Source organism: Polyodon spathula, chromosome 5 (assembly GCF_017654505.1).
Source record: "Polyodon spathula isolate WHYD16114869_AA chromosome 5, ASM1765450v1, whole genome shotgun sequence".
NCBI classification, from domain to species: Eukaryota; Metazoa; Chordata; class Actinopteri; order Acipenseriformes; family Polyodontidae; genus Polyodon; species Polyodon spathula.
This window is the reverse complement of record NC_054538.1, coordinates 54,271,992-54,295,868: the sequence shown is the minus strand read 5'-3', so window position 1 is coordinate 54,295,868 and position 23,877 is coordinate 54,271,992. Positions and strand designations below refer to the sequence as shown.

The following is a 23,877-nucleotide window of genomic DNA, read 5'->3' as shown; positions in this document are numbered from 1 at the left end:
AGTGCCACAAGTATCACCAGTATAAATGAGCAGCAATTCTCAGTGAAGGCATCAAAATCTCAAAAATATGATGCTGAGCACATTTATTCTGGGTTTTCTTGCATTACAAAGAAAGACGTTGTGATTACCCAGAATGTGTGATGTGCTTTGAAAGCCTATCCTCAATTCATCAATGCTGAAATGGCATTTACAACAAAAACACCCAAATGAAGCTGGGAAATGTATTGATAAAGCATGTTAGTGATCCTTAAAGGCATCTTTTCTAGCCTCATACTACATTGCTCGCCCAATAAATCACATACAACTGGGGAAGTTAATTTTGCCAGCTACTGTTGTGAAAGTGGTGCCATTGTCAAACAACATTGTGTGCTGAAGGATATGTGATATGGCAGAAGATGTTTTTGCTCAACATTTGGATAGGTTGCGTGCTAGCCCATACTTTGCCTTGCAGTTAGATGAAAGTACAGACGTTGCAAATTCCGCACAGCTACTTGTATATGTTAGGTTTATAGAAGGGGGAATTTGTCGAAGAATTCCTTTTCTGTAAAGAATTACCAGGGAGAACAACTGGTGAGGAAATATTCAGAGTGCTAGATGGATATATTCAATAAAATGTAATAGACTGGTCTCGTTGTGTGGGGTTGTGCACTGACGGTGCAGCTGATAGACCGGCAAACGTAATGGTGTTGTAGCTTTTATAAAGACAAATGATAAAAGCTAGGTCCCTAAACACACAATGTTTGCTGCACTTTGTGGTGAAATGGATGCAAACCACAAGCACTTACTGCCCCACTGTGAAGTACACTGACTGTCAAGGTGAGTAGTCATGCAACAAGTGCTTGAACTTCGACATGAGCTGAAACACTTCTTATCAACGGACAATAGCCAACTCACCAGTTGTTTTGAAAATCCTACATGGATTCTGAAAAAGAATGGATTCCAAGGCAGTGAAGTAACCGTATTAAATATGCAAGACAAAGTTAGAGCATTCACAAAAAAATTACTCTCTGGGAAAATAAACTTAATGAAGGAGTGACAGAAATGTTTCCACTTTTACATGAAGAACTTAAATCTTCCAGCATGAGTACTAGCAGCATCCTACCACTAATCGTGGCTCCTTTGATTAATCTGCAACAGTACTTCAGTGAATACTTTCCAGAGCTCGAAAACAAACATTTGAATTGGATCCAAAATCTCTTTGATTCTGAAATCGATACAAACCTGGACTTGAATCCCAAGAGGAGTTGATTGAACTGTCAAACGATGGGACTTTAAAGATTAAATTCTGTGCTGTTCCATTACCACAGTTCTGAAAACTTATTATGGATTAGAAAATGATTGAGTGCGAACAGCCAATTCCAGATCTAGTGGACTTCTATTTTGCATAGATGCCCGCTGGAACGTTGAAGTGCTTAATTGTGAATTAAATTTAAAATCAATCCACGCATAAAGACATTCTAATCTACAGCTAATCTGATAACATAAAAAGCTATTTAAACATTCAGATGCTGGTCTTGAGGTAAGCAAAATCATATGTCTGTGACAGGACACCGTAACGAAGGCTCAATTCGCAACTACTGGAGAGCAAATCAATAGGAAAGACACGACTGGTCCACAATTCTGTCATCAGCTGGATCCAAACAACACCCTCACTCAAAACCAGCCAGTCAAACTGCCAACCCTGTTTAGAGTCTGATTCAATACTACACAGACTATTCCACAAGTACATGTCCAGATAAATTACAATAAGAAAGAATAAGCCTTGAGCTGAGAAAGTTTGGGAACCCCTGACCTAAGCTAAGGCTCATTTGCATTAAATAACATTAACATTAGTAGACAAACACTTTCACAAAAGGGTTTTATTCATTGAAATAAAAATATTCTGTAGTTTTACTCAACACAATAAAATACATGAGAGAGATCATGGAGCTGATCAGCTGAGCTGACTTCAAACCAAACGCTTTGTAGTCCAACCCCTACCTCCGACCCCCTTTTTTTAAACACTCTCCAGAAACTTAATGGCATTAAGATGTACAGCTGTTTTCAGTATTGCGTGAGTTTGGAATTATAGGGTTCTAAGTACCAAAAATATAGTTTTGAATAATCAAGCTGTAAAGTTTCATAGACCACATCTGAATGTTGTTCAATAAGATCTTTGTCTACTCTATCCCTGTGTGTTCATCGCCTGAAAGACAATTCACAGCCAGATAACCATGAGGCCACCATTCATTTTATTTATTTTTTTCTAGGGGTGCTTTTGCAGATAGAACCATGCAATGTAATAGAGTCAATAAATCTTGAGGTACGTAATTCCATCTGACACTGGTGTCTGGCTGTGTGAACCTCTGCTGTTAGCACTGTCTAACTCTATGTGGTCTTTGACTTGACTGAAATATAAACTGCATGTATCAGAATGTTGTAATCTATGAACTACATATACCTTGTCATTTAAAATGTACACTATGGCATTCAAAAACTGAAGGAAGCAAATTTTAGTTAAAGTTAAACTTTTTTTATAATGAAAGAGACTAGCACTGTATGTGAATATCTATAACGAAAACAATGTAAAAAAAAAACAAGTTAGAAAAAACACAACAGCCATTTAAAGTGGTGATATCAAACACAAAAGCCCAAGTTAGGAGAAGCAATTGGAGCAACCTTGTCAAGCATCAAGCAAATAGGCACAATTGGAAAGGTGCTGGGGCCCAACATTCAACATTCAACAATATCCCTATGAGATATTCGAATACAAATAAGCCCTGTATGAAGCTAATTTGATACGAATCATATGCAAAGTTTGAAATGTACGCAATTTTTCAGTACCAAACAATAATAATGAGAAAGCGTCTTCGAATCTGAATTAGATAACTTCTATGAGAACTTTATGTCAGCTTTTTTTCTTTGCTGGTCATAGCTGGGGATTTTTTATTTATTTATTTATTTATTTAATTTGGGTCAAGGTATGCGATTATAATAAGGACAACTCAATGGTATTCCTTTTTGAATGTACATTACATATTTTCAACTGCAATCAGCAGCACGATGAGGGAAAAAACAACTAGTTTATTTACTTACTATTATATATCTTTTTTAATACCATATGAGTGGAACATGCCTATTTTGTCTGGAGTGGGGGAGCGGAGAGGGAATCACAAGGAGTGGAGCAGAATGAAAGAAAGAAGAGCGGAACAAAGAAAGAGCCGAGCGGAGGATATTATTATGAGCAGTGAGGGGAATTGTCACTGCTTCGCTTCACTCACATTCTCTAAACACAACACAGACACTCGCCGTTAAAATATATAGTCTTTAACACAGGATTTGCACATCACAGGAGAGTAGAAGTAAGAAACTCTGTATCCCTTATATGAGAAGTGGGTAAATGATATATTGCCCAAATTCAAAGTGGGTAAACATCGTTTACTTGCGTATTCCCTCAATCACACCACTAAGTAAAACTCCAAAGAAAAGTTTAAAGTACCTGGTATTGCCAGGCAGACTCCCACCAAGTACCAACCAGGCCTGAAAATTATTATTTTAATTCTAGGTGGCACCCATATCCTGGCCAACTCACAATTGCAATATTATTTTTTTTTATTTACAAATAATTACATTTTTACTGGACCAATGTAGGTAAAGCAACAGTGTATTCCCCACCTGGGATAGAACTCACAACTTTCCATTCAGAAGCATAGTACTCTAATCACTACTCCACATATGCTGCAAGTGTCAATTGCTCTGGATAAAAGCATCAGCCAAATCAATTAATATGACATTTTTCTGGCTTGCTATTCATTAATTTCTACATTTATAATATAAACATTAATTTCTACATTTATTTATTTAAACATATTTATTTCTAAATATATTTATTCATCTATACATTTATTAAATCATTTATTTACTTCTACCTATTAAATTATTCCTTTATTTGTTTTTAAATTAAACAATGAACTACAATGTATCAGAGAACAAAGATTTAGACATGGAAGCTAAATGCCACTCTTGTGTACAATTCCATTATATGGTATCTACCAAACAGGAAATTAGATATTTTCAAACAGGAAATAGAGTATTTCTAGAATTGAGCAGAACCTTCGGGTTTTCAGCGAAAGCTGGTCAGGCATGGATGTAAGCTTAAAAAATTAATACATTTCAACAGCAGCGCTGTAGCACAGTGTGCTAAGGCCATGTGCCCTTCAAGGACCTTGTGTTGCAAGTTCAAACAATGGTCTTTTCTTTGTGTGATATGTGTTGTTTTAAAACATAAATAAATTGTTTAATATAAATGGTGTGGATATCAAACTGCTTGCGTTCCCTGGTTGATTTTGACATTGACCAACATGTGGAATCTCATGATTGGTAGATGTCCAATTATTTAGCTTTTCTGTTTGAAAAGTTGCTACACACTCTTAAAAAACTAAAAAAGTAAGAAACGAAAGAGGAAGAAGTAACAATTTTACCTTAGTTTAACGACATATCTCATTGTGTATAAGAGGTATTTAGTTTTTTTTCACATTTGATGAAAGAAAGTTTCAGACTTTTGGTACTGGTACAGATGGTAATTCTAAGTGATTTAGTTTTGCTGATGCCACATGGTGAAAACAGTTAAACTTTTGGAGCTGTGTAGAGAGTTGTGGTTGTTTCCAACAAGTTTTTCCATGAGGAACTACCATTTCTCTCAATTTGTTTCCTGGATAAGTAATTTTAAGATTTTCATGTTCATCAAATTAGTGAATAAATAAAGCAATTTAAATAAAAGTTTACCACAGTATATTTGCACTGTAATTCTAGTTTGACCATGCTTTTCCCAAGGTTATTAACCATAGCTTATTATGGTTTAGAATTTTTTTTTAAGTCTTTACTATACCTCTGTGGGCTTTACAATAGTTTACCATTATTTAACTGTGCTTCATTACATGCTGCTATGCTTTTCCTATGGTAAACTTTGATAAGAGTTGAAAGCCTAGTAGGTTGTGAATGGTCTCTTGATAATCAAGGATCACATACACCAATACAGGCCAGGTATTGATTGTGCATACTGTGAATGAGTTTGTGAATGAGTGCCTAGATACACATCTGTTAATTCGTCTGTTAAATGGACATCTCTGTGGGCAGGATGACTTAGTGGTGACATCAGACCAGGAAGAGACAGAGACACTAATAGTGCGGGTTTAAACATAAAACAAAGGGCATGATGGCCAAAATAAATGAACAGCAACAAACACACTCAACTAAACAAGTACCATACTGGTTGAAATCCAGCACCAGTAGCAATTGCAGTTTTATAAATTTCCTCTCCTCTCTCCCAGGAACCTCATCTCTGTACACCCAACCCAGGCTGAGACGTTCCTGCCTCTTTTATGCAGCTGTGCCTGAGTTTGATTGCTTGTTAATCATTCAGTCAGGCTCAGGCACATTCTACACGTGAAGTGATTTGGCAAGGAAGGCAATTAACCCTTCCCTGTCGACCTAAAATTCAGTGCAAAATAAAATACTTTTAAATAATAATAACAGAACACAAATACAAAATAAACAACACACACACAGGGGCAGGGTGTACCCCATCACAATCTCACTGAAAATCTTATAACCTGTAGTACACCCCATGCCTTATTATGATTACAAAATTGTTGTAAAAAAAATGTATTCATTTATTTAATGTATCTATCCATAAATTGAACCACCATCACACACTATAACATTATTAATGACAGACTGTTTATTAAAATATTTTGCATATTTTTTAAAGAGGCGACAATTGTCTATTCAGGATACCAAGATATTTAGGGCCCAATTCACATACTAGTGGTAAAACAACTTAAGACTGGAGGTGTGCTATTATCACTCCTCCAAACTTTACTCCTTGCTCCCGTTGTAATTGACAAACATCATAATGGCGTCTTTTCTGTGGCATTTGATCAGCTCTCATGAATAATTAATTTGAGTTAATATCACTCTTTTTACCATGATAGTGAGACTCTTACCTTATTATCGGCCTCAAATAAATTGCCACGAAGTACCTCCAGTACAGCTGGCCTTACACATAACACATCAAAATACAGGATTCATAAAACTTTAAACTACCTTTCTAAGCAACATTGTTATACTTTTAATCTTCAGTTGCAATTGTTTCTCTTTTTTGACACTTGATTATTTGTGTTTGCAAACTGTAAAGGTGGCAAATTTTTATTTGTATATTTTTGCAATGTTGCCTGGCTTAAAGACTTATACTTTTATTCACCATTGAAAAGATATTTAACGACCTAATGGGAAAATACATGATGTTTAAAGTATCATATATGTCTTTCTTCAATTTAATAAGTCTGAACATTTTACATTGCCTCATGACAAATATGTTGATTTTCTATTACTAGCCATCTTTGGTGTGCTGGAATGTTGTTATTTTAAATTGTGAATTCATATATGCGTGTGTAGTCTGAGAGTAAAACATTGATTAGGCAGGAAAGTAAAATGGCTGAAAGACAAAGATTGAGTAGAAAACAGGTCCCTGAAATGTTCCACACTCTGCCTGAAGATGCGTCCGATGTAGGGAATCTGAGTGACAATGACAGTGACCATTCCTGGGTTCTAGAAACGAGCAGTTCCGAGAGTGAAAGTGAAGACGATGCGAAAAAATTGCCAGCTGCCAGCTGAGGTCAGCAGCTTCTCAAGTGCCAGCTTCTGGCCAACCAGCACCACAGACAATGACAATGGCTGCATCGGCTTCTGGAGGCAACATTCAGGAGACAGGGAAAGACGGGGCTGTTTGCAACATTATAAATCCTGGTCATGAGGCTGTGGGAAGACGAGAGTCTGAAAATGTTTTAGCTGAAACATCAGGTCCAACGTCACACGCAAAACGTAACATTGATACCCTGCTCAGTGCTTTCCTGTTGCTGATTGATATGCCAATGCTACTGGACATTCAATGCTGAACAGTAGCAGATGCACATTGGGTAAAAAATTATGATTCCTGGACATTGTCTGTGGAGGAGGTACAAGTGGCCATTGCAGTCCTGTATGTTCGTGGTGCATACGGGGGCAAAAGCCAGTACTTGGAGAGCATCGCCTGCTACAAGCTAGGAGCAAACATCACAGTGGATGGGCAGATGTTTCCCAGCAAAGCATAGTGTCGATGGACACAGTACACGTCCAACAAACCAGACAAATTCGGATTAAAATTCTGGCTGGTAGTGGACATTGATTCCAAGTACCTGGTGATTGGGTTCCCTTGCCTGGGAAAGGATGAAATGCGCCCTGCTGGTCAGAGACTGGGAGACAGCATTGTGCTCAAACTTATGGAGCCATAGTTAGGGAAGGGACGAAATGCACCACAGACAATTTCTTTACTTCACTCCATTTGGCCAGGGAGTTGAAGAAAAAAAAAAACGACTCTCGTAGGAACAATGAACAATGTGAAACACAAGCTACCACCATCTGCTCAATCCTTGACTGCACCGCTGTACTCCACTGCACTGCTCAGGCAGAACTACTGTGCCAAGTTGTGTACAAGTGCAAGAAACAAAAAAAATGTGCTGATTGTCAGCTCTTTACATAGCTCAGTGGCCATCAGGACCGGTGGAATAAAGAAGCCAGACTGTTGAGTACTACAATGCAAGCAAGTATGGAGTGGATGTATTGGACCAGATGGCAAGGCAATACTCTGTCAAAGGTGGTTCTTGCAGATGGACTGTGACTGTTTTTTACAATGTTTTGGACCTGGCAGCCATAAAGGCCTTTGTTTTCTACAGGGAATGCACCGGTATCAACATCAACAGGAGAGAATTCATTTTACAGCTAATCACAAAGCTTCAGCTGAAACATTTGGATCAGAAACGGGAAAAGCAGCTTGCAAATTCCTCTCAACCTTCATCAAGTGCTTCACCCACTGGCACATGCAAGAAGAAAAGGTGCCAGGGAGCAAAGTGCAATGACAATAACATTGTGTATGTCTGTGCCCATTGTCAAAAGGTAGTTTGTGTTAAATTCACAGGAAAAATTGAGAAGTGTTTTTGTCTGTATGGACTGTGTAACCAGGTCAAACACAGTGTTTTGCACAAAGCTTTTTCACTTTCAATACTGGAAGTTGTGTTATATTTACTTTTTTATGTTATTCACAAAAATAAATAAATAGTTTTTACAATGTTTTATATACATATACATGTTTACACCTGTTTGCACTATAGTTTCTTTTGAAATGTTTATTTTAATATAGTTTTTCATTTTTTGTAGTTGTGCTGTTCATGCGCTACTTTTGATAATAATGTCTTTTATGTTTATTTTTTTCATATAAATATGGTCTTTGCTCTATTGCAGTGTTAGATATGATGTTCATGAGTAAGACTTTTAAGTTGTATCCAGTAATTTGTCTTTCATTTTCATAACGAAGCAGTTTAAGAATGTATGGGTCAAAGTGACCCCCGTGGTGGTTCTAGGTAAAAAAAAATCTGGCGGTTCTAATGTTAAATCATAACACAATAACTAGTTGGTATGTGTCAGAAACTAGTAGCCTGGTCAACATAGAAAATAAGAACTGTGAATTACTCAATTAAATCTAAACGAAGGCTAACTTTTGTAACTATATTCAGGTTTCAGGTTAAATAAAAGTGGTGTTTTGTTTTGTTTTTACAGATGAAAGAGCTTGGTGTTATTATCTACAACTGCAGCTGCCTGGCGCTGGATTTGCATAGAATATTTACCCTTTATTGGCAACTGGAATACAAAGACTTTGTCCCAGCAAAGTGGTCCAAGAGGGTGTTTGCCTTATCCAGTAAAGTGGAGCCCCTCAAACTGCACCTCAACAACTCAAAGGCAGAGGCTTTTTTATCAGTAAGTGCTTCAGTCCTTAGGTATTAATCTAATCAAATGACGAATGTGAATTTTGAGACCACTCATCAGGTCACCTTCTGTTTTTGTTTAAACAGGATTTAGACAGCTATGATTCACCTATGGGCTAATGTTTCTCTACCTCACAAAATACTTTTTCAGATTAATTTGTTTCAGAAATAGTGTGACCAACACAAATAAGGCCAACAATAATGTCTAAAAAATATGTATACAAATCCCTTTCCTGGGGTTTCCTGAAACCACATGCTACATTTAGTAACCAAGTTTACAATAGCATACAAATGATACCTTTTAACTATTTTTAAACAACAATGTCCAAACATCCTAATTTCTGTTGGATTCAAACCCAGGCCTTCAGAGAGGCATTAGAAGAGGCATTAAAAAATATTAATTCTGGTGGATACATCAATGTGGACAGAGCAGCACTGATATAAAAACTATGCTTGATGCAGCCAGTCAAGCATCCAATTTGTTTGTTAGGTATTTTGTACTGGATACAAATCATGAACTGTATTTGTAAATGCAACCACTTGGATGTATTTATACTTTTAAAGTGAAAATGTTAATCACCTGTTGGTATGCAAGGGAATGACTAACCCTGGACGTCAATAACAGTGAGCCCTCCAGAGGGTCATAACAGAATTTGACATTTGCTAAAGTATGTTCTTCAATACCCTTGGCACAATGCTTTATTCATTGTGTTGAGTTTCTCGTAGGTCCCTAGTGAGGGACTAAGACAAAGTAATCTTTCAGCTTTGGAGGCCTGACTTAAGTCATACATTACTGAAAATAATTTGGTGGTTAACTCAGGCCAACAATTGAATGAGCAAAGAAAGTAATTTGCTTTATTCTTACCCCACTTAATATAATTTCAAACTCAGTGCAGGTATCTTTCTTGGCATGCATCTCTTCTCACTTCAGTATTTAGTTTTGTAAGCATTTAAATTAAAATGGAAAAGTCTTGGAACATATCTACAAAGACTGAATTAATGGCTCTAGCAGAGAAAGGTGAGATAAAAAAAAAAAAAAAAAAAAAGCCTGACAAATTATCTTCACTGTGGGGAATGAACAGAGTGTATAGACCTTACATATAAATAAATTGCTGTGAAGGATTTTTGAACATTCCTTTTTTGTTAAATGATTTTAAGAGGAAGATTGGAGGGTTTATCTTTATATAGAACCTTTCATAGGTGCACCACCATCACAAAGCACTTTACATGATACAAGACAAGGGTGTGTGAACTATGCTTCAGCTGCAGTGTCACTTATAAGAGGGTCTCACCTGAAAGATGGAGCAGAAGGAGGTTATGTGATTTGCTTGGGGTTACACAATGAGTCAGTAGTTGAACTGAGATTTGAACTGGGTACCTCCTAGTTACAAGCCTGTTTCTATAGCCACTGTTTCTATAGCACAGCCTGCTTGCTGTTACAACCTTTGTTTTTTGTTTTAAGTAACTGTTCAAAGAAAAAAAAAAAAAACACGGAAATAAAGCAGAAAGACAGGGCCGTTTATATGCACAGACTGGTAATTGCTGCGTAAAGTTGTTTTGGAAATCTGACATCCTGGGATATGAATGCAATTTTTTCAAGGATTTTGATGTTAATGTAATAACGAGTTTACAGTACAATAAAGTAGAGTGTACTTAATAAAATTGAACTTTACATCAAATGCATGTCCATATTGCAGCGTTTTATTTAGAAACCAATTCTTAATCACATATTATAGGTCATAAACCAACTAGCCAATATTGTTCTCTTACTGGGTACAGTAGTTATATTGGTGCTGGTGTTTTATTTATTTACCTGAAATGCTTATTTTGCCAGGTTATTAGTGTACTCCTGATAATGTTAACTCCACTTACTGTCATTTCAGCCCAGTCCCTTTGAAGTGATATTAACCATGTTTGACTGGAATCACAGGTTTAGTATAAAGTTAGTTGTATTGGAGCCTCAAGGATAGGTTTAATTATACTTAGCTTTGATGAAATAAGTTTGTAGTAAAGAATGAAAATAAAACTGCAATGCACTGGGAGTCGTATTCTTTATCCTGTGCCCTAAAGGTAGGCTGGATGGAGGAATACTTTTGGGACAATGAGGGGAATTGCCTATGTATTTACTAACAATGATCTGGATACATATGGAAGAATTTAATATGCAGTGCTACATCAAAAGATCCAAAATTCCCCTCACCAAAGAATATTTATATTTTTCCCCTCAACTGACAGAGTATTAAAATGTCTCTTTTAGTACTGCATTAGAAAATTTAGTTTATAAGGATGCAGTATAATATGTAACCTTATTGTACAACTAACAGTGATATTGTGCTTTTTTTCAGAGTTCTCCGAGCATTTTTTGTCCTAATGACAGAACCAAAGATATTGATGCCATTAACAGAGTTATTTCTGATGCCAAGAGGTTTATCTATGTGTCCATAATGGACTACCTGCCTCTGGTCAACATAGGTTCTCACAGTTCGGGAAGCACACAACCAAACAGGTAAAGTCAGAATAATATAAATGATATATAGGATAGGGATTCTATATGATATATGAGGCTAAACATATTAACTGACATGGTACTTTTATGGTATTTATTTTATCAGTATATATTAGTCACAGTACTATTTGAAAGCATGCTTATATGAAGATTCACATTCCTGGTTTCAAATGAAATCGATGCTATTGCTGAAAGCATGTATCTATATCCTTTCTGTTGTAAATTCCAGCAATGGGGTATTGGAACTAATGCTTACTGGCCAATTACTGGGCACCCAAAAGGTATTCAAATCCCAGACTAGGCTTGCAGCAAATGAGTTGACAAGTTGGCTTTAGTTCTTTACAATAAATTGATTTTTAATTGACCTATTCATGAGACCAGTCAAAAATGTATATTGTCTAAAATTCTTGAAGGGATGTTGCTTTTGGAAATCTGCAAAAATGCCTGTTCTTCTGAATGGCCAGTAGTGATAGAGCCATCACTTTCAAATGAGCGTCAACTGCAGTGTATCTTGCCCCCTATTGAAGCCCATGTACACAGAAAGCATGTGCTAGTTATTTGTAACGTTTTCAATATATACAAATACTGAATACATTGCTCCCTTGTTAGACTTGAACCCTTTATAGTACATAAATCACTTCTAACATAATGTCATTCCATTTACATTTTTGTTATAAGGCAGGACACAAAGCACAGCATCTTAAATACAGTTTGCAACTATGCTACTATGAGGAACCACTGCATACATAAATGTTGATACCTAAGGCTGGATGTGGTTCTGTTAATGCTGAGAAAGATGGTTCACCCAAGCAACAAATTGGAAAGCAGATGATGTGAAGAAAGTAGCAAATTACCTTGTACTTGCTTTGCTGAAGGCACAATAAACAATTTAATCAAGTTTAGAAGAAAAATGCAACTATTCGATTTTATAACTGTTTCTCAAATTTTGTTTGAAAAGCCACTTCCAAAGTTGAAAATAATAGATGCTTATGAGGTCCAATAAGGTCTAAGATATACACCAATTCTGTGATCGATTATTTCCCAGAAGTGTTGATTTTTTAAATTTGATGTCAAAGAAGAAATATTGCTCTAGGCCAGTGTTCTTTAATTAGCGGCCTGCAGACTAAATCTGGCCCGCGAGAGCCTTCCGTCTGGTCCATCGGATGTCAGCTGCAGTACTGCAAACTGGACGGTAGAAAATTTTGCTAGGCGGGTTGTCTATTTGGCCTTTTTAGCAAAATGCTGCAGGTTTTTTAAATGTATTTATTCTTTTTTTTTAACATCAAACTTCTGCCAATCAGAATTGGAGTAAGAGCACCACACACACACGGGAACGAGACACACAGGGTGAGAACGTGTCTGTTGTTGGAACTCGGCCACACACATTCATTAGATCTGATAAGAGTAGCTGGCCGTTCATCAGCGACTACCTTAATAATGTACTAACACATGACAGTTGCATCCTGGCTTTAATATATCTCATCATTACAATAAATTAAAAAAAACTACATTTCAAAAGAGATTTCTTTAAACCTTATTTAAGCTGTTAGTATCACATGATACAACCAGTTGCTCATTTTGGCCCTTTCAACGACACTGTCTGTATATGTGAGACTGCAGTGTTCACTGTCTAAATGTAACTGCGTTTCAATACATGTGAGCAGATATATTCAGATCGCAGATTAAAAGCATTTTTGTTATAAGACATTAGTGAGACCAAACCATCATGTCAATTATAATAATAATAATAGTAAAATCACTTTACTTTACAGGGTTTTAATGTGAAATTAAATAGGCTTTTAAATTGTCTTTACTTTGTCATTAAATGCTGAATGAAGAGCACTAAAATGAGAGCACAACATTAATAAATGACTTGTCTGTAGTAATTAATACAATTACAAATAGAGATTGTAATAAACTGTATCCTGCATTTATTCTTTTTTAAATGATAGATTAATTGCTTTAACAGTGCTACTCCACATTCTGCCTTGAGTAAAATAACAAACTGCTTCCAAGTAGCACCCGTGTTGGAGGTTAGACATAAAAAGAGAAGGGCAGAATTGAAACTAACGTTTCTAGTAGCGGATCACGCCACCATTTCCACTATGGATTATTGTCTGAGATCATCAAAGGCATTGTAAATGATACAAACTGCACCGATCTCAAAGACATCCAGCTGCACAGAACGTAATTGTGTCTCCTAACAAGCGATAATTATTGGCAACTCGCCCCCCAAGATTTTGACATTGCCTTATCTGGCCCTCCGTGAATGTAATTGAATACATCTGCTCTAGGCTAATCAACAGTAATTCTCAGCACAAAAGATTTGTTTTTCCTATATTATTTTAATCTGAGTCAGATGACAATTTATGAAAACCTCATTTTCCTGATTTGTAATGTTCAATAAAAATGAAAAAAAAAAAAGTTTCCAGAAAGCATTTTTACAAACAATTTGGGCACAGAGTAGAACTTCAGAGTTATAAACCTCACACTGCAAGCTGACATTAAACTAGAAACAGGGCACTGCTCAACTGTAAAAGACACTGTCTATTTTACCAGTTAAAGACAGCTCTACTGTAAAAGACACTGTCTATTTTACCAGTTAAACACAGCTCTACTATAAAAGACACTGTGTATTAAACACAGCTCTACTGTAAAAGACACTGTCTATTTTACCAGCTAAACACAGCTCTACTGTAAAAGACAATGTATTTTACCAGTTAAACACAGCTCTACTGTAAAAGATACTGTCTATTTTACCAGTTAAAGACAGCTCTCCTGGCTTGATTTGTTTTGTATGCTATTGTTCCTCCTGTTAAAGATGCAAACCTTTATTAAAACAACACACATACATTCAATAATTGGAAATAATACAAGTTTGAGTTACAACCATTGACGTATGAACACCCTTCATTCTGGATGTGATGTGCATTTTACCAATTTAAAATGAACACTTTGGCCCTGTAGACTTCAGCTTTTTATTACAGTTGCCAGTTTGCACAAATTTTATGGGGGGGTTTATTACCTGCATGTATTGGTTCATACAAATTTCTGATACACTGCTATGTCATGAAGTGCAGTACGATTCTACCAATGGCTTATATAATTGTAGCTGACTGTGCTATTATTACACTTTAGTACAGACCCACTGAATTGCAGGTAACATGATAATGTCAGCCTAACAAAAAACAAAAACAAACAGAGTATTAGTATTAAGAATATATAATCGTATACTGTAGTTACTAAGAAATTCCTTAGAGTTCACATATTAGTTATCTAGTGAAAAATAAAAATAAAAAGTAAAATGACAATTACAATTGGTGCTAAAAGTGAGGAACATTGGCCCAGGGTACAGTTGCACGGTGTCTGCAGGTGACATGAAACCTTCCTTTCATACCTCTGTGAGTGAACGCATCTCAGTCCTACAGAACTTCCTCTGCCAATACATACTGGGCCTTTCTCAAGCAGAGGCTGACCAAACTCGTTTCTGTTATGAACTCACAAACCTCCATAACTTCAAACCGCTCAATAAAAATACAAGTTCAAACTAAGTCAAGTTTCTAAAATGACACTGAACAGTGTAAGCTGTAGTACTTCTACCAGCGCAATCGAACAACCTCCCTCACTAATGGTATCAAAATCAAAATTTCAGGTGGGGTTCCTCAGCCAGGATGCCATGTCATGGGAGGCAGTGAGATAAGAAAGTTTTGAAACCCCGTGGTCTACTTGATTTGGATTCACACCCAGTCAGGATGAAAGGCATAAATCTAATAAATGACCATGTTGCACCACCCTCCAACTTAATACATGACCATGTATCAATATTTTTATTTTCACAGATATTGGTCTCGTATTGATGAAATGCTCAGAGAGGCTCTGTTATTGCATAACATCAAAGTACGCCTGCTTATAAGCTGCTGGAAGCAAACACATCCCTTAACTTTTAACTTTGTTTGGTCTTTGAAGACCCTCTGTACTGAGATACCGGACTGCAGTTTAGAAGTGGTACGTGAAATATATTTATTTTTATTTTGTTGTAAATCCCAATGCATATATTTTACAGTCACGTGTCAATTAGACATTTAAGTCAAATTTATATATATATATATATATATATATATATATATATATATATATATATAGATATAGATATAGATATAAATTTGACTTAAATGTCTAATTGATACGTGACTGTAACGTGACTGCATAACCTAATATGTAGGTTATTGAAACATTGCAAATTATATTCTTGAAGTATATTCTTATAACATTATCGTGATTATTTTTCTATTTTATTTTACTTATGCATTTTTCAGTTCTCTCAACAGACATTTTTGTTAACAAATGTAATAATTCACGGTGGAGCAAGGTCACCTGATGTAATGTTTAAAGACATGGAGTTTAGTAACATATAGAACATGTAAAGAGTAGGGCTCCGCCTCTTCAAAGGCCAACATATAGCAGGCGGGTTCCGTCATTGAGGAGACACTACAAACAGGAGAGGGGTCATCGTCTCTGAGGAGACCCAACATATGAAGAGGGGTCATCGTCTCTGAGATGACTTGATATATGAAGAGGCTTGGGAACCGGAAAGAAAAACATGGATTAGTATGTATTAAACAGTTGTGAGAGGTTCCAGCTCTTTAAAACGCCCAACATATACAGTGCCATGAAAAAGTATTTGCCCCCTGTCTGATTTTCTGCATTTTTTCATATTTCGGACACTGAATTTTATAGATCTTTAACCAAAATCTAACATTAGATAAAAGGGACCCTGAGTGAACAAATGACACAAATGCTTTAATACTTATTTCATTTATTTATTAAAGAAAGTTATGCATCACCCAATGCTCCCGTGAGAAAAAGTAAGCGCCCCCTTAGACTCAATAACTGGTTTCGCCACCTTTAGCAGCAATAACTACAACAAAACGCTTCCTGTAGTTATTGGAGGAATTTTGGCCCACTCCTTCATGGAGAACTGCTTCAACTCAATGACATTTGTGGGTTTTTCCAGCATAAACTGCTCGTTTCAGGTCCTGCCACAACATCTCAATGGTGTTTAGGTCTGGACTTTGACTAGGCCATTCCAAAACTTAAAATTTCTTGTTCTTCAACCATTCTGATGTAGCCTTGCTTGTGTGTTTTGGATCATTGTCTTGCTGTATGACCCAGCTGCGCTTCAGCTTCAGCTCACGGTCGGATGGCCTGACATTCTCCTGTAGAATTCTCTGATACAGAGCAGAATTCATGGTTCCTTCAATGATGGCAAGGTGTCCAGGTCATGATGCAGCAAAGCATCCCCAAATCATGACATTGGTATGAGGTTTTTACTGCAGAATGCAGTGTTTGGTTTTCACCAGACATAACGGGGCCCATGTTGACCAAAAAGTTCCACTTTTGACTCATCTGTCCATATAATATTGTTCCAGAACTCTTGAGGATCATCCAGGTGCTTTTTTGGAAAACTTGAGATGAGCATTCATGTTCTTCTTAGTGAGCAGTGCTTCGGCCTTGCTACTCTGCCATGAATCCCATTTTTGCCCAGTGTCTTTCTGATGGTGGAGTCATGAACACTGACCTTAGTCAAGGTGAGAGAGGCCTGCAGATCCCTGGATGTTGTTCTAGGGTTCTTTGTGTCTTCCTGGAAGATTAGATTTTGTTTCTTGGAGAGATTTTGGCAGGATGAGCATTCCTGGGAAGATTCACTACTGTCCCAAACTTTCTCCATTTGGACAATATGGCTCTGACTGTGGTTTGGTGGAGCCCTTGAGCCTTAGAAATGGCTTTGTAACCCTTTCCAAACTGATAGGCATCAATAACTTTTTTTTCCAGAGGTCTTCTGGAAATTTATTTTGATCGTGGCATGATGTGCCTGTAGAACCTATGTGCTGACAACTTCAGTCTGATGGTAAGAGTCAAAGTTAGTCAGATTTATATTGGGCAGGGCTGGTCCAATTCAGGCCTGATTGTTAACCAAAGTATTCAAACAGCTGACCCTAATTAGCTCTTTAATTGGGTTGAGTTAACTGGGGGGGGGGGGGGGCAATAACTTTTTCACACCTGAAGATTGCATGTTTGATTACCTTGAACACAAAACAAATGAAAGAAGCATCAAACTTTGATGTCATTTTTTTCTCTTAGACTCCTTCTATATACTGCTGCAACCCACAAAAAGATCTGACCAAATTCAATGTGAAAAATGTGCAGAAAATCAGACAGGGGGCAGATACTTTTTCACGGTACTGTACAGTAGGGGGGTTCCATCACTGAGGGGACCCGATAAACAGGAGAGGGGTCACTGTCCCCGAGGAGACCCAACATACAAAGAGGGGACACCGTCTTTGAGGTAACCTGCCATACAAAGAGGGGACACGTCTTTGAGGTAACCTGCCATATAAAGAGCGGACACCGTCTTTGAGCAGACCTGACAATTGAAGAGGGGTCCCGTCGCTTGGGGGCCCACTCATAAAAGAGACATCAGAACCTGGAAGAGAAGACATAAAAGATCATGTGATGCTAGAATTGGGGTTTGGCCGGGGGTCCCCTCTGACTCATGGAGAACCCTACTCTAAGAGATAAATGAAGCAAAGCTTAACAAAGTGTTAACTCCCCAAAGAATGGACCCCCAGCTCCCTGCTAAAGATGTGTACAGGCAAAAGGAGAACCACCAATGCATAAGAAAACAAGAGAGAAGACATTTAACACAAGAAAAGAAAACATTTAACTTGACAAAGGGGTGCAGAGCGAATATAAGCTTTGACTGCTGACGAGTAGAGAACGGGAGTGAGGAGGTAAATTAAATTACTGAGAAATATAACAATTGCTAAGCGTGCTAGCTTAAACACCAGCACAATACTTATTTATTTGTTTGGCCAATGTGCCTTTTTGTTTTGTGTAGTTTTGTGTTTGTTTAAATCTTTTATTTTGAATTATTTAATAAAACACTAAGTGCCACTGTGCCTCAGTTTCACCCGCCATTCATTGTTTTGGTTTTGTGTTTCTGGTCTGATGTCACCCCTGAAAAGCCACCCTTTCACACATCCATAATCCAGTCCTGGTTGAATAGGATGGGATTAATCCTGCTTTTGGAGCAGAAAGTTGAATATGTGGTCTAGCTGGTGGAGTAAGAGGATCTTGTAGAAGGAGCTATAGCTGCAGCTATGTACGCTTGCACTGAGTAGAGTAATCTGCTGATAGTTGCTGGAGTTGGCAGGGCTGTAGGAACCAGACTGAAACCTGGAAATCTCCAAATCCTGAAAATTAAGCGTCTGTAAATAAGCCAGGTCATCCTAGAACATACATAGGCCAATGTTAAGTGAGAGGAGACCACATCCTAGCTTCTGATGAAATATTGATGTAGGAGACCAAGTTTTTGCTGTCAGTGAAGAGAAAGTAATTAAGATATAAATGTCTGTCCCTGGGAAATCATGCGAGTTACAAAATTTAAATTGTCCAGCAAAGAGAGCAGTGCGTGTTTCTTGATCATATTGCTGATCTGGTAGTTCTGAATAAGGGAACCAATATGGTGAGTTTAGCTAAAGGGAGGTTTGCTTAAAACATTCAGTGCCAGTATGATTCCTAGAAATTGAAGAGATTTAGTTGAAAAGATGACTTGATTACGAAGCTTGCAGGGGGTTGGATGAGCTGCAGACGTTATGATGGAATCTGGATATCTGTAACCAACTGAAATACATATTAGATGACAGAGGAGTTGCATGACCAGTGGAATTTTTTGAACGTTAGGTGACCCCAGACATGAGCTGCTGCGACGATTGGGTAGGATTCCAAGAGGGTCGTAGATTTCGATTGAGCTGAAAGGTTTGAATCTCCGTGCCGAGCGCTGGAAACCCACTGATCAGCTATAAAGCCTCAAAACCCAGAAAATGAGCTTCAATGACAAGACAAAGTCATGAGGGATCTAAAGGATGATACAGATTACGAAGTTGACGTGACCGGGAAAGGACAGCAGTTGCGTTTCCTCAGAGTAGAGATTGGGAGATTGACTGAGTGCCCTGCAAAAGCTGCACATGGTCAAGGGGGGGAGGGTTGAAGCGGGATAGATTATACAAATGTTGAGGGTGCTTTAGGGAGATCGATACAGAGTGTGTGGTGGAGTGTATCCCTGCAGGTGCTCTTTGCTGCAAAACCTGATGAACTGATCGGGAATAATCTATGAGTGTGTTATCCATTGCGAGGTGAGATGATGCATTTGAGTAAAAAACTACTTGTAGAAATTGTTCCTCCATATCTGCTGGCAGTTCTACACATTAATTATTAGCCTCTTAAAGTCAAAATTTCAAACCAACCTCCAGGTAAAATTATTTGATTGGAAAAAACAGGGCTTTCTTACACAATGATATACGATTGCTTAAAACACACACACAATTTGTGGTGACTTCTAGTGGTTATGATTAAACATGCACGAGTCCAGTTCATGGAGCGAGAGGGTAGACTGCACAAATACGTTGCAAAACACAAAACCAGGACAATTTCACCAAGAATAAAGTTTTCAAAACAAGCTGGAGATTCCGTTTTGAAATGAGAATTTAAACCAAATTAATGTCCTTACCCATTATGATTTTGGCTGTCTGCTATGGTGAAAAAGTAAACCGAAGGACATTGTTGAGAGTTGAATAAACTTGCTGTCGTTAGAAATTATAAAAGGTCAGAAAAGATAATCTGCAGCTGCTTTATCTTGTAACGCAGTCTGAGAGTAAAAATGTTGGTCTGTCTGAACAGCTGAGGGAGGGGACTGCTGCTGTTTAAACACTGGATTGCAACAGAAAAAAAATAGCTTTACGAACAGAGCTTTCAGAATTCTATGAATGTGTCAATCTTTTAAAAGACACACTGGAAATGCGTGCCAAGTAAGATTTTCTTTAGCTCTGGAGGTCAGAACATTGGAGACAGTAGCAGCAGGATTGAGTACTGTACAATCGTAGCGGCTGATGTGGAAGGCCAGAGTTGTGCGGAGAGGACAAGTCGCTGTGTTGGTAGGATAAAACAGGATAGCGGGCAGATTTCTTCAGTCATTTCACCTGGATTTGGATAGAGGGATGACACGATCATCAGAGTTTTCCTGATTCTAAAAAGAAAATTGGTGCAGGTGAGTGTTCTTCTGAATTCTGAATAATCAATATAGATGTGGATCTATAGTGATACATGAAACGAAAAAACACAAGACAACTACATTGGGGTAGATTTAATTGATGAAAGGAGATGATAGGATGCAGGGGGCCTAGCTCCACCCCCCAAACTACACTAATAGGTTAACATTGCAGGCTGGCTGTTCTTGTTAATAGCCAATTTTATCAATTGTGTATCCTTTGTCTCTGTAAGGCTCCTCTCTAACTGCTGCCAGACAGCTTCTCCTGCTGGGAGAGGCAGGGCCAGTACAGTTGCTGTTTCACACTCTGTTATGCATTAACTTGCCATGGCTCAATACTAATATCTTTAAAACAGAAAGCTTGAATGGTAACTTCGTAAAACAATATAACATTCAAACTGGCATATTACATTTCATAGCCATTCACTTATTATCTCATCATAATAGCTGTACTGTCATTGTATAGTATGTTTTATATGTTATGTTATCAGAATCTTTCTTATAAAAGAGATAATACAATGCGCCCTCTCCATATTACTTATACAAAATAAATAAATAAATAAAATTGTGAAATATTGGGAGCAATATTATCACATTGTGAAATACTGAAGCAAAGGAGCATAGTATACTTAAGTACTGTACACTCCCTATATTATGACCGACAATGGTCAAGTCACATAAAATACATATTTTGATATGTCTTGCTGTCCTTATTGTATAAATAAGGCAGACACACACCCAATCCATTTTATTATATTACAGTATCTCTACAGTCAACCACTTAATTTCACTAGATATACTTTCTCCTGAACATTGCTGACATGACAGTGCTATAGATTAGGAAATGAAACATTGCATATTGTTAACTATCTTTCATGCTCAGCACATATGCAAAATGCTTGTTACTTTTTCCTTTTAACACCTGCATCTTAAATGGCCTTTACGTCTACCATGTTTTAAATATTAGTGCATTAAGATCCAACATACTTTTAAATACATGGAGAAAGAACAAACAAACAAACAGACCAACAAACACAAACAATAGGGAAGCATTTATAGCTCCCAGTAGTAGTGTGAGCTAGTCTAGGTTTTTCTATAAGCCTTAATTCTAAGTTAATGGTTAATGGTGTTTTATATAATAATTGTATATCTGGAGAACCCACAGTAATATTCATAATGAGAATGGTGTCCAAAGGGTCTCATTTAGGGTATGTGCTCAAAATTAGCAGATGGCAGTAAAAAGAGTAGAAAACAGTTTTATTATTTTATTTATTGCATGTATAAGAGCACATAATTGTAGAGTTCTGACTAAATCAAATGTGCATCTAAGCATGAAACCAAATATGTATTTAAATTTGTAATGAATATTGCTTTATCTGAATATTCAAATTCCATAATGTAAAATAATAAAAAATATCCACAAATGTAAATCACTGTATGATATGAACTGGTCAGTATGGAGGATTTAGGATGAATGTCCTGAGTGAGAACAAACACATTTTAGTTATTAAATTATAGCTTGTCAATTAGCTTGCTGTTCCATCCAGTTAAAATCTATTTTTAACACAATTGCATATTTTAATATTTTATTCCACATACTTAGCTAATTGCTCTTGAAGTAGTCTCACCTTCTACCACTCCACTGCTTTTGGAAAAATACCCAACCTCCTGTGTGAATGTCATGTCATGCTTTACCAGAATTCGCATAGATTCACGATGCTTACCTATGCTATAAATGCTTTCACTAATCTTTTGCTATGGTTGTATGTACTGTATGATATGTACTTCACAATCATATTGAAACACATATTGCAATTTAATATCTTTCAGTTTGGTGAGTAAAATACATTCCTTACAGTTACAAACTCCTAAAAGAGTGCTTTTTGTGAAAAGCCATTTTAGGAGAAATGAGGAATAAAGGTTTAATGAACTGTTCTGAAACTGACAAATCAATGCATTTGTTTAGTCATTAACTATAACTTTATTTTCTCATAAGAGCAGTTGAGCTCACATTTGAATGTGGCAGTTTAAGAAGATTCTGCGCCTGCTAATTGATGCTGCTGGCAGTATTAGTCACTGTAATAAGGCAATGCAGAATGCAATACATTAATGAGAGGTTTTCTGCCACTGGTAGGCAATTACCAATTCAACATTTAAAAGCTATACTGCGGCACATACATCAAACGGAGAAGGTCAGGAAATACAAATAAGGGCTTGCCAGTTTTACCTCATTTTGTTTCCATGACACTAATGTTGCTTTCTCTTTTTTTTATTATGGACAAAACATCTCAAGCAGAAGGTGTAAAAAACATAGATTTGCCACTTTCTAAATTAAGTATACTTTATATTCATTAATACTTTTCTGGGAAAGTTCTGCAAAAATAATACAAACATATACGTTTTCATCAGTGTATAGTAAAATAATGTGAAGGTGGATATTGCAAAACATATTAGGGTGCTTGAGCACACTTTATGATGCTCTCAAACTATGTTGTATATTGAAAGTGTAAGCTTATGTTTGTTACCTTAATTTTATGTGCACATCATAGTGTATTACCATTTTGACAGAAGTAGTATCAGTAATATTGGACCATATTTCCAAAGTCTGTAATTATGAATTATAATATTCATTAAACTGTTTTAGACTTAGAAATAAATACAGGGCAAAGTATGTATGTGGAGATAACAGTTTTCTGCATGGATAACACTATATTACTGAGGGAGCCTGTTGTCTTTGAGTACACTAGATGGATCCTCTAGTTATAGCTATTATATGACAAGTGCTTAGGTCTTTCATTGTTAAAAGTTCCAACCTTTGATAAAAAAGAAAAGTTGCACTTCTGCTCTGAGACTTAATCCGTTTGGTGTTAGACTGCTGTCACTAAGTTGTCAATCTACCCTGTGATATTTTTTTATCCAGGATAACAGTATTTGGAAACACAATAAAAAGATAATCAGTAGAGAGAGTCCACTTGTCATATAATGTATATTATATGTAAAAGCTAAAAAAAAAACTTCTGTAGATCTCTCACAGTTAAATCTTTATATGAGTATAGCTCATTGTATTATAACTTTAACTAGTATTATAATCAGTGGTGGTTAACTATGCTACAAATATATATAACACATAAGTATTAAAATTAATCTAAACATAGCCCATGAATTAAAGCTATCTGGAAACAGAACAATGAGTAATAAGTAGAAAATGTCATTAATGTCCTTGATCATACAGTGGCACAACAATGGCAATGCAATGGTTATGTATTAAGGGGAAATGATTGCACAAGGGCAGCTGTCCTTGTGTAGGTCAATGGTAGAATGGTACGTCATTGGTAACCTTTTCATATTTTCACACACTAATGGTATCACAATGATATGTATCAATACACATTTATGCTCCATTGCATTACCATGGTGCTGTTCCATTG

At 36.8% G+C, this 23,877-nt stretch overlaps 1 protein-coding gene across 1 annotated transcript in view; it reads left to right on the top strand.

Moving 5' to 3' along the window:
- The window catches only part of LOC121316053 (inactive phospholipase D5-like), a 110,980-nt gene that overhangs the window by 82,533 nt on the left and 4,570 nt on the right, over nucleotides 1-23,877 (top strand). The window contains exons 6-8 of the mRNA XM_041250761.1: nucleotides 8,632-8,829; nucleotides 11,183-11,343; nucleotides 15,183-15,348. Of these exons, the coding sequence (XP_041106695.1) occupies nucleotides 8,632-8,829; nucleotides 11,183-11,343; nucleotides 15,183-15,348 (525 nt within the window). The remainder of the gene's footprint in view (nucleotides 1-8,631; nucleotides 8,830-11,182; nucleotides 11,344-15,182; nucleotides 15,349-23,877) is intronic.